This window comes from Salvelinus alpinus, chromosome 8, assembly GCF_045679555.1.
Source record: "Salvelinus alpinus chromosome 8, SLU_Salpinus.1, whole genome shotgun sequence".
Classification (NCBI taxonomy): domain Eukaryota; kingdom Metazoa; phylum Chordata; class Actinopteri; order Salmoniformes; family Salmonidae; genus Salvelinus; species Salvelinus alpinus.
This window is the reverse complement of record NC_092093.1, coordinates 39,398,387-39,410,457: the sequence shown is the minus strand read 5'-3', so window position 1 is coordinate 39,410,457 and position 12,071 is coordinate 39,398,387. Positions and strand designations below refer to the sequence as shown.

Here is a 12,071-nt window from a genome sequence, read left to right as displayed (position 1 = left end):
ACTGCCAGGAAGTTGAAAATGGGAAGGAAGATGGTTCACGTTTCCACATGACAATGACCCAAAGTACACCGCCAAAGCAACCGTACGGTGGCTGAAGGACAAGAAGGTGAATGTCCTTGAGTGGCGTAGTCAGAGCCCTGACCTAAATCCCATCGAGACTCTGTGGAATGACTTGAAGAGTGCAGTCCATGAGCAGTCACCATGCAATTGACTGAGCTTGAACAATTTTGCAAGGAAGAATGGGCAAATAAAGCACAGTCTAGGTGTGCAAAGTTAGTAGAGACGTATTTAAAGAGACTCATGGCTGTAATTGAAGCAAAAGGTGGTTCCACCAAGTATTAACTCAGGGGGGTGTTCACTTATTCAAATAGGCTATTTTACTGTTTTTATAATTTTTTTAAATTTCTGAGTAAAAAAAAATAGATAAAAAAAGGTATCTTGAATATTGTGGGTTACTGTGTGTAAATAAAATTAAAAGGTCGGATTTGATGTGTTTTCAACAAAAGTTTAACATTTTGAAAGGGGGTGGTGACTTTCTATACCCCCTGTGTGTACAGTATAAGTAAGCCTCGTCAGAACCAGAACGGGAAGGAGCCCATCTCCTGTTTCTGTAGCATGAGGCAGCTTGTACAAGGACACCCCCTGGACAAAACGCACGTCTAGAGGTAGAGATATGTATCTAAATCTGTGGGTGTATATGGCATTTGGGAAAGAAAGATGCTTCGAACTCAATGTCAGAGAAGAACAACATTTAACGAGATAAATATGAGTACTTAAATAAAAAAAATATATGATACATGTACAATACAGCACAATGTTACCTCTCCGATTCAGGCTAGATGGATCCTCAAGCCGGCTCTGCTGTGTATGACGACTGCTTAGTCTAACAATAACGTCGGCTTCCCAAAAAGTAGTGCACTATATAGGGAATAGGGTGCCATTTGGGATGCATCCAATTAATTCAGAATTTTACATTTTGGCATCTCCTTATATCAAAATGACTGTTCTTCTCATTAACGATACAAGACCAGAATAAAAGAAACCTGACATTTTATTTTTATTTTTTACAATTCAAGAAATTAAAAAAAAAACCTGTCTGTAATAATATGAGGCAGAGAGAGAGAGAGGCAGACAGAATTGGCTGGCCAGGCCTTAAATGTGTTTGTAAATGAGAGGTGTTTCAAAAGTAAACAATGAAGTGGTTCAGCCACACGCCATCGCTCTCCCTCTCTCTCTCTGAGCGTGTGAACCCACATGACCCCACCATAATCAGGCGGGGAGAGAGTGAGAACAAGGGAGAGAGAGACAAAGAGAAAAAAAATGCTGCCTCACTGGTCCATCTGTCTGTGGGAAACTAGGTCAGACGGAGGTCACTGTTGTTTATATCCCAGACAGCCACACCACACTCCTCCCTCCCCTATTCATCTTCTCTAGGGGGAAGGGATATTCCCCCACTGCTTGACAGCTCTACCCCCCCACAAGACCTCACACGGTCTTAGCTGTGTTTCCTCTCCCCCCCCCACCCCCTCTTTCGCTCTCCCTCTGACATCAACCATCTCGCCTGAGGGGGGGGGGGGGGGGGGGGGGAATCCTACAGCTGGCTGTCTGACAGCTCTCCTCCCACCCACCCACCCACCCTCTCTCTCGCAGTTTGACACAATCACCTGTCAGACAGAAATAGACCCACGTGCTGGGAGGACGCAGGGAGGGAGTAGCCAGCCCAGGGAGAATGGAGATGGATTAAATGGAGGGCCGGATGACTGAGCAGAGGATGTGCTTAGTTTAGACACACCGTATGGGGCTGCCTGTGGATGTATGGATATTCTCCTGTTCATGCCTTTGTATGATGACTATGGACGCGTGTACATATTTGTCAACCACAGCAGCAAGTAGCTTATCCCTCTCGTCTACACACACAGCCTTCACAGCTTGGACGCACAGCAGGTGTTACACACAATGACTTGTTGTAATGTTCCTATATCTCCAGAGGAATGAGTGAAGGGCGGTAACTCATTGCATGTGGGACATAGCATAGCAGATGAATGCCTTATTACAGGTCTGTATTGTACTGCCATCTGGCTGTTCAGAAGCATAACACCAGCACGGACTTCCGGCCACATCGATGCGCGCCCATCATTTTCGTGACGTTGTCAGCCAACCCGTCTGTGTCACAAGCAACAGGTCACAGCTCAGTGACGTGGCTACAGTTCCTAGTAAAGTCAGCCTTGTCCGAGCCAGCACGACCCATAGGGCATGAGCCTACCTCCTGGACAACGCCCACTGCTTTACGGATTTAAACAGAATTACAACACACGATATACATATCTCCATCGCTCTACTCACCTGGTGAGGGCGGCTGGATCCTAGCCTGGTGCGCCTGGGCCTGTTTCTTGGTTTCTCCCGGTATCTCCAGCGGCGGCTCCTCTCCCCGCTCCACTTTACACTCGAAGGCAAACAGGTAATGGATGTACTGCTTCTTCAGAGAGCTGGCGGAGCTGCTGGACGTGCCCACGTTGAGGTGGGTAGACAGCTCCCTCCACTTCTTACTCTTGTTCACCTGTAGAGGGGGGGGGGGGGGGGCATGGCCAACAGGAGACTGAGCAACCAGAGTTGGGTATGAAAGCGTATATGATCTGGCAGCACTAGGATGGATGGGCGACATCGGCCGTAAATAGCGATTGTCCGATGGAAATACGAATTTGAGGAGGTGTAGATGCACACCTACTGTTTAAAGTCTCCAGCCTATCGTTCCTTCTGTGATCAACCAGCATTTCCCCCACTAACGGTTCAGATTGGGGGGAGGGGAAGCTGATCCTAGATCTGTACCTAGGGGAAGCCACTTAGACTCACCATAGCCAGGCCTCCTATCTCTCGGACAGACAGATAGAGGCGGCATAGGTCCAGGGGCTTCTTGCCCACGGCAGGCAGCATGGGTACGGGCGTGCCCCTCTCCTCCATGAAGGCCAGGTAGCGGTCCACCCACATCCTCCTCTCGGGCTCCCCGCCCATCTCATACAAGATGCGGATCTTCTCATTGGTCATGGTGGCCGGGCTGGGCTTCTAAAGGGGTGGGGCATATAGTAGAGGGACGGAGGTCAGTCAGGGCTACCACTGTTGTCATTGGTTATGGACGCTTTCATACAGACTGATGTGATCAACATCCAGGTTTACATTATTAGACTTTGTTGTTGTTGTATATTCCATTCAAACCCAGTTGGCTGGCAGCTATACAGCCAGGTAGGTCCCACGGCCGTCAACAGAAACGGAGGATGTGTCACATGTGACACAGGTCCACTCACGGGATTGGAGAACATTCTCATTAACACAATCAATCATCCAAACAATAATACGCAATACAAACTAGAGCGTTTCATGTGACGAGAAGAATTTGAGATATTGTGGGGCAGCAGGACTGCCAGGTAACCAGCATCGTATGGGAAAGAGGTAGGAGGAAAGAGAGCTTTAGAAGGGAATCCTTTGTCCGGCTCCAATTGCATGCATGTCTTAATAAGAAAGTCTCGGTCACAAATTACGACAACACAATCACATTTCAGGCGTCAAAAACAAAGACACACAAGAAAATTAAAAAAATTTAAACAACAAGCTGAGTAAAAGTGCTTGAGGCACTTACAGGGCTGGTGGGGGTCTTTGGCCAGGCCCCAGCGACAGCAGGGTGGCTGCTAATGATATCTCTGCTGTCCTGCGCACCGTGACAAGAGGACAGACTAGCAGGGCTGGGGGACAGGGGACAGGGGGTGGGGGGCTGGGACAAACACTGAGAGGAGCTGTAGCGGTCCTGCGACGGGGAATAGACGGGACAAAAACAAAAAACACACGCACACGCGCAAACACACGCCGCACGCACACGTGATGAGAGAGATTTCAGTCCGACTTTCATACACTTTCTCACAAAAACAAAGTCAAACAATCATGCAAAACCGTTCCTCAAAGGCATCCTGTGAGCGAGCACTCTGCAGCCAACGCGTGTGTAACTACCCTACGGAGAAACCCCACAGAGAAATCTGAGCCAGTGTGCAACCTTTCGCCTGCCTCGCTCTCTCTTTCTCTGCGTTCCCCCCCTCTCTCTCCCTGATGGCCCTTCTCTCAGTCACACCTGGAGTCTTTCAGGCAGGTTTGACTAGCTTCAAAATATTCCAACACAATTGGAAAACCACACGGTGGAAACTACACGGCGAGAGGAGCCATACAGACGGGTTTGAGCAACAGCATTCTAGGGCAGGCAGCCAAACAGGAGCAGGCAAGGAGCTTTAGCACCAAAGGCCACAGCCGTTATTACTAGTACTCTTATGTTCTCACGAGTTGAAACATGAAGCCATGCTAGCTACTGCTGCGGTCTTTGCCCTGACAGCAGAAACGCACAAAGCCAGGCAAATATAGGAGGAGTGATCATTAACTAGAACCGAGACAGAACAGAAATAACAGACGTTCCTCACAGACGAGCTGGGCTGACAGACATCTTCAGTTGTTTGTGATCAAGAGGCCTTTCTCACCAGCCGGTAATGAGGTGAACAGACTCAAATGAACGCGGGAAGGAGAAAAAAAGTTCACATTCACACAACTATGTCTGGAACTAAGAGGAGTACAAATACCAAACTAAACCAGCGAGAGGGGAATTTGAAACAAGGGAGGGGGGGGGGGGGGGGGGGGGTGAAACGAGAGAGAGAGAAAAAAAAAACAGAAAACCCCAAAAGAAGCTCTGACAAGAGAAATGGGAGCCGTGAGAGAGAGCATTGAGAACAGTAACAAGTTCTTTGCAGTTGACTGGAGACAGGTTATTTTGGTATGCCTGTCTGTGTCACACATCCAAAATCAGTCAAAAAAGACAGACTCACTCATACAGTCATGAGTGGGGTAATAATGATGAACAATATGCTGAAAAGAGAGCATGAAAAGCCTTTTTTAATACAAAATGGCACCGCTATAAAGGAGTATTTATTTTGGAATCCACTCTCCCAGTAGGCACAGAAGAAGACTATGATAGAGATAGAGAAAGCGAACCGATGTCAGTGCTTCTTCCTATAGAAAATCCTCACAACGACTCAAGAATGTTTTTCTCAATTCTCTGTGTTCCTTTGTGTCTGCTGCCTCGTTAGATGCAGTGTTTGCTGCGCTTTGCCACATTCAGGTTCCTCATCCAAACGCATGCATTATTAGGACATGCTTTCAGAGGTATTGGCAGGAAATGAGTACGTGTAAAAGGGACGGAGAGGAAAAGCGGCTGCCTCTGTTAGAGCGGTAGCTGGTACCTTGGGTTTAGGTGGTGGTTCGACGGCAGGGGCAGGAGTGTTGCCCTCCCTGTGCTGCTCTGGAGGTCTCCGTTTGGGGTCAGGGGGACCCACCATCCCCTCTCCTCCCATCTGCATGGGCCCTGTGGTGACGGGAAAGGGGGTTAGGCTCTTGTTCGCTGTTATACTGGGGCTTGTCTGTCTGGTATACATGTACAGAGACATTGGGCTAGTTAGCTAGCTTCGACCCAGATCTGTTTGTTTGTGTTTTACAGCCAACTCCTATGGCCATGAATGATCATATGAGTTGGCTATACAACACAAACAGATCTGGGAACAGGCTATTAGTTAGCTGCTTTGTCAGAATGTATGTCACAGAGTGTGGCATACCTGAGGGTGGGGGTGCGTTGTAGAGCGGGTGGGGCCCCTGTGGGGTAATCCTTCCAGAGGTGTTAGCCCCTGGCTGCTGGCTGTAGAGGCCTCCAGGGCTGGGGCCCACACCTCCGGGGCCGGGGCCCACACCTCCGGGGCCCATGGGGTTCATGCCTGGGTGGTGCGGCATGGGGGTCATTCCCTGCCTGAAAACCAGAGCAAGAGTTTGGATTAGTCATTTACCATCACCTTAATACATAACATCATTACCAAAGGCATTATATTCATACAGTACACTCAACTATCAGTGGAGGCTAGTGAGCGGAGGACAGCTCACAGTTTTGGCTGGAATGGAATGAAGGGAACCGTATCAAACACAGGGAAACCCTATTCATTCCGGTTCAGCCACTACGATGAGTCGGTCCTCCGGTTTAAAGTGCCACCAGTCTCCGTTGTTATACAGTACATTCAAGTTGAACTGACAGACAGAGGGAAGTATTGGTAGATTGAGGGATTTTAGTTGTGAGCAAGAGACAATATGAATAATGCATGTCGGTAATGAAAAGCAGTCCCGCGGCAGCTTTTCTCAACGCCACAAAGAAAACGCGCTGTTAAAACAGAAGGAGAGCGAACATTTACAACACTAAATCCTGTGGGGGGGGGGGGGGAATAATATACACATCAAAAGGCTGGGGAGCAGTGAGAAGAAACCCCCTGTATTTACTGCTCCCACCCACCACCAGGCTCCCTGTGCAGCACACAGAGGGCGCATCATAATAATGTCGCCTTCCTCCCAAAGTGTGCACTCGTTCACCTCCCTTCACCGATTCAATGGGAAATTACCGGTATAAGAAATAGTGGAAACTCCCTGTAGCTCATGACTACACAAATCCATCACTTTTAGATTTGTGGGAAGTAGTGAATGAGTGCACACTTCAGGAGAAAATAAAGATTATTGGGAAGTACTCAAACACAGCACATGCCTCGATTCCTCCCTCTTCATTTCCCTTGGAGGGGAAATTAAATGAGTCATGTCCTCGACCTCTATTGGAGTAACACGTCCATACCCAACCAGTCCCAAATGGCACCATATTCCCTACATGGAGCACTACTTTTGACCAGGGCCCAAAGGGCGTCATTTGGGACACAACCATTGTCTTCTCCCACCCCCGTACCAACATTCATTCCTCCCCCAACCCACTGATGCTAATAATGAGACCATCTACATGACCAATTAAATCAATACTAAACTAACGGAGCTAACAATCCAACCAATGCTACTTGGACTTACTTTCCCTCTCTCACTCTGTCTGACAGAAATGTTTTGGAGGCACTGAGCAAATGTCAGGTCTGTGCAACTTCCATCGCGTGTTTACTGTGAACACTGAGGCTGTACCCGCTTTAAGTTACAGTTTCAGACAGTGGTCAAGTAGGCTACTGTGGCTATTTGATCATAATGTAGGCCTACCAGAGTGGCCTACCGTCAAAAGCAATGTAGAAAGTGCAGCGCATAATATGTTAACACGGAAATAGCTGTTCTATTGTTCAGCCTACAGTAGCAGCCAATGTGTGGTGTTCAATGTAGGCCTACATTCCATGAGACTTTGAGAAAGAAAAAAAACTCGCAGGGCTTGACATTAACTCGTTTATCCACTTGTCCTTCAGACAAGGAGTTGACTGAACATGTTGTTGTGTTGTTTGATGCAAGAATCCACATTACCATTATTACAGAGAATCAGAAAAGTATCCTGCCCTCTGCCTATTGGCTACTTAGCTTATTCAAGCCTGTCTCAAAATACAACACTGCCCCTTAAAGACAAAAAAAAGCTCTTTACCTGACTGGCTTTTCAAAGAAATGCACACGTTGTGTGTTCTTGTAGAAAGCAATGACTCTCCCATTTCTGACTACAAATGATCTATAACTGGGCTAATAACTCACTAACTAGTGACTAGCTACATGCAGCTCTCGCTTTGATCTCAAAACAAGTGCATCTTCTTACGACCGCTCATGCTGTGTAAACAGTCCAGTTCAAAGTGAATGGCACAGATCCATATATGAAAGCGTGTGTGGTCATACGCACAACCTTAAAAACATAGGTGCGGGGCTAATAAAGAGTACTAGGATAGAACAAGAAGGCCCTCGCACTGTTAAAGCTCCCAATTCACCGCTTTATTGACAAACGTTTTGATCCAAAATGGATCTTCGTCAGGTCAAACACACCGAGGGTTCACATCCCAGAATATACTCATTTCACCTCACATGACCATTGCGGACATGACGCATGGTGGGTGCAAAAAAACGTATGTACACAAACGCTGAATCCAACACAATTCTCTTCTCAATAATAGATGCTCAGTATCTCCGCCCCTCATAGGAGTCTTAACATGTTCGATGCCAATGTGTCTCAAAGAGCTGATGTTGTGACGAGCTTCCATGAATTGCTCAGCCACAGGGTTTCTCTGGTCAAGGGTCCTGATATTACTCCTGTGTTCTGCTATCCTTGTTTTTAGAGCTCGTTTCGTTTTTCCTACATAGCATAGACCACAAATACATTTGATCAGGTATATCACATTTTTTGTGGGACATGTAATGACGGGTGGAGATACAATTCTCTTCTCAATAATAGATGATCAGTATTGGATTCAGCGTTTGTGTACCATGTCTGCTAGAGGTCTGAACCAGGAGTTTGATATCAGACCATTTCTTACATGAATATGTCACTTTGATTTGTCTTGCCTACCAGGTCACCTACTTTGTCATTTTGCAAATATATATTTTGTTCTGGAACCATTACATGCACCCATCTCATTGTTATTTCATTATTAGAGATATACATACGTTTATTGCACTCACCATGTGCCATGTCCGCAATGGTCATGTGAGGTGAAATGTGTATATTTTGGGATGTGAACCCTCGGTGTGTTTGACCTGATGAAGATCCGTTTCGGATGGAAACGTTGAATTGGTGAATTGGGAGCTTTTAACAGTGCCTTTTTGTTCTATACAGATCCATATATGGCAATGGTCTATTTACATATAGGCCTACCGCAGCTCTGATTGGTTATGCCGCACCGGTTAGTGTGTAGAGTACGGGCTGAGTGATGCCTGTCAACGCAATAGAATCCTACTCCGATGCGCTCTGCCTACCAGAACATCTCTTACATAGTTAGTTTTACATATTAAGTCTTGCATAGTTCCTTTTGTTTCAGAAGGTTGTATTGAAAGTGGCTAATATTGCGTTGATTCTATCCCAATTCCCACAGTAAAGGGAAACGTTGATAGTTAACTACGGGGGAAAAGTTCAATCTCATGCTTCTCTGCATGGGCTGATATTTCTTCTGTGCGGCAGTCCCGGGGGGGAGCTGCGCGCCCCCACACACGCGCGCAGATTAGAGGGAGCACTGACAGTCTCGCTAGTAGTACATCCAATCCTTTTGCGTTGCCCATGTTTTTATTTCAATCAAGTTCTGAATTTCTAATCAGCAGTGTTCATTTTTGACTTTGCAGGGTCATAATATTGCTTGGCCTTTTTCTCTGATTTGTCAAGGGATTTCTTCGAAGGTGCAAGACATACAAATAAAGTACTGTACACATCCGCTGGTCTCTGACGAAGCCATGCAGTAGCAGGAGACAAAACATGCCCGTGTTTACTGGCCACAGTGGCCAGGTTAGTCTCACAACCCACAGTTGAGGAGTGGGACTCCTGTGCAGCAGAGCCTCAGTGGAGCCCAGGGTTAGTCTGTCTGAGTGAGCAGGAGAAAGTGTCTACAGTGCAGCCCAGGGTTAGGTTAGTGATGTGACCAGTGGACAGCAGCATGCAGAGTCTGTATTACAGACTGCAGCCGTGACACTGACACCTACCCGTACTGCTCAGCCTGCTGCATCATGGGATGGATATGGCTCTTTGCACTGCTGACCTGGGGGTGGTAGGAAGGAGAGTGGGGAGGGTGATGGGGTCGGGGATGGGGGTGTGGGGAGGTTTGGGGGTGAGGGTGGGGCTGATGATGGGGATGGGTGGAGGGAGAGTGATGGGGTTGAGGGTGAGGTCGAGGATGTGGGTGGGGTCGAGGATGAGGGCTGTGTTCGGGATGAGGGCTGTGTTGGGGGTGAGGATGGGGGTGTGGGGAGGTTTGGGGGTGATAATGAGGATGAGGATGGGGGCTGTGTTGGGGATGAGGTTGGGGGCTGTGTTGGGGATGAGGATGGGGGTGTGGGGAGGTTCTGGGGTGATAATGGGGATGGGATTGAGGGTGAGGATGGGGGCTGTGTTGGGGATGAGGTTGAGGGTGTGGGGAGGTTTGTGGGTGGGGATGGGGGGAGGGAGAGAGGGGAGGACGGACCCCAGGCCAAGACTGGCTGGGGTAGGCAGGGGAGCGCGCGTAGGGAGGCCTGGAGTTAGGGACGGAAGGAGAAGAAGTCTCTTTGGTTTCCAAACTCACAGAGAGACATGAGGAAAAAGTCTGTAGCGTTCTTTAGTACACACCTCATAACCTTAGTGTGTGAAAGATGGGTGGATGCGGGGTGTGGAGGAGTGAATGTGAACATGAGGAACTTAAGTGTAAGTATAGCCCTTGGTTGCATCCCAAATGGCACAATATCCCCTACATAGTGCACTACATTTTACCAGAGCCATATGGGCCCTGGGGGGGAAAAAATGGTGCACTATATAGTGGGTAGTATGTAATATGGGACGCACCCTATTAGCATGTATAACCCTTCTGTGGCCCTCCCTGGCCCCTGTCCTGACTCACCGGCCCTGGGCAGAGGGGTTGGGACCAGCGTTTGGACCCTGCATGGCGTTGGAGCCGGGGCCTGCCTCGTGGCCCGGCTTGCGATTAACGTTGGGCAGGGGTGGTCTCATGCCCTGACCCTGTCCGGCAGGCTGCGGCATGCTGGGAGAGGTGGGGGCCATGGTGTTGGTGGTGGCACAGGGGTAGGGGCGCCCGCTGGCCCCCGGACCCAAGCCTCGCCCGGCGGGCATGGAGCCACAGGGCTGTCCGGGGCCCTGGCCATGCATGGGGCTGCTGGCGTTCATGCCCAAACTGTTGCTCATGCCAGGGCCGGGGCCGCTGTAGTTGGCACTGGGAGCCCCGCCGTAGTTCGGGGGCCTGGGGTAGTTACCTAGAGACAGAGAAATACAGTAACTCATCAGGACTGAGAATCATCAGCTTGATTCACAGACACTTCATTCTTCTATCTATGTTAACTTCTTATGGCTGCAATCCCGTTAACGGGATGATATGACAACAGCCAGTGAAAGTGCAGGGCGCCAAAATCAAACAACAGAAATCTCATAATTAAAATTCCTCAAACATACATGTATTTTATACCATTTTAAAAGTCATCTTGTTGTTAATCCCACCAAAGTGTCCGATTTCAAATAGGCTTTTCAGCGAAAGCACCACAAACTATTATGTTAGGTCACCACCAACACACAGAAAAATTCAGCCATTTTTCCAGCCAAAGAGAGGAGTCACAAAAAGCACAAATAGAGATAAAATTAATCACTAACCTTTGATGATCTTCATCAGATGACACTCATAGGACTTCATGTTACACAATACATACAGTGGGGCAAAAAAGTATTTAGTCAGCCACCAATTGTGCAAGTTCTCCCACTTAAAAAGATGAGAGAGGCCTGTAATTTTCATCATAGGTACACTTTAACTATGACAGACAAAATGAGAAAAGAAAATCCAGAAAATCACATTGTAGGATCTTTTATGAATTTATTTGCAAATTATGGTGGAAAATAAGTATTTGGTCACCTACAAACAAACAAGATTTCTGGCTCTCACAGACCTGTAACAACTTCTTTAAGAGGCTCCTCTGTCCTCCACTCGTTACCTGTATTAATGGCACCTGTTTGAACTTGTTATCAGTATAAAATACACCTGTCCACAACCTCAAACAGTCACACTCCAAACTCCACTATGGCCAAGACCAAAGAGCTGTCAAAGGACACCAGAAACACAATTGTAGACCTGCACCAGGCTGGGAAGACTGAATCTGCAATAGGTAAGCAGCTTGGTTTGAAGAAATCAACTGTGGGTGCAATTATTAGGAAATGGAAGACATACAAGACCACTGATAATCTCCCTCGATCTGGGGCTCCACGCAAGATCTCACCCCGTGGGGTCAAAATGATCACAAGAACGGTGAGCAAAAATCCCAGAACCACACGGGGGGACCTAGTGAATGACCTGCAGAGAGCTGGGACCAAAGTAACAAAGCCTACCATCAGTAACACACTACGCCGCCAGGGACTCAAATCCTGCAGTGCCAGACGTGTCCCCCTGCTTAAGCCAGTACATGTCCAGGCCCATCTGAAGTTTGCTAGAGAGCATTTGGATGATCCAGAAGAAGATTGGGAGAATGTCATATGGTCAGATGAAACCAAAATATAACTTTTTGGTAAAAACTCAACTCGTCGTGTTTGGAGGACAAAGAAT

At 47.8% G+C, this 12,071-nt stretch overlaps 1 protein-coding gene across 7 annotated transcripts in view; it reads right to left on the bottom strand.

Annotated features, from left to right (window-relative positions):
• LOC139583098 (AT-rich interactive domain-containing protein 1B-like) overlaps window positions 1–12,071 on the bottom strand; it is a 105,652-nt gene that overhangs the window by 12,609 nt on the left and 80,972 nt on the right. For 5 of the 7 annotated variants that reach the window (XM_071413841.1, XM_071413843.1, XM_071413842.1 and 2 more), the window contains 6 exons: window positions 10,371–10,740; window positions 9,481–10,008; window positions 5,637–5,824; window positions 5,268–5,389; window positions 2,851–3,060; window positions 2,344–2,557 (listed from right to left, as the gene is read on the bottom strand). In XM_071413841.1, the coding sequence (XP_071269942.1) occupies window positions 2,344–2,557; window positions 2,851–3,060; window positions 5,268–5,389; window positions 5,637–5,824; window positions 9,481–10,008; window positions 10,371–10,740 (1,632 nt within the window). Of the gene's footprint in view, window positions 1–2,343; window positions 2,558–2,850; window positions 3,061–3,631; window positions 3,797–5,267; window positions 5,390–5,636; window positions 5,825–9,480; window positions 10,009–10,370; window positions 10,741–12,071 lie in introns of all 7 variants that reach the window. The other 2 variants (XM_071413847.1, XM_071413845.1) reach the window with 2 other exon arrangements.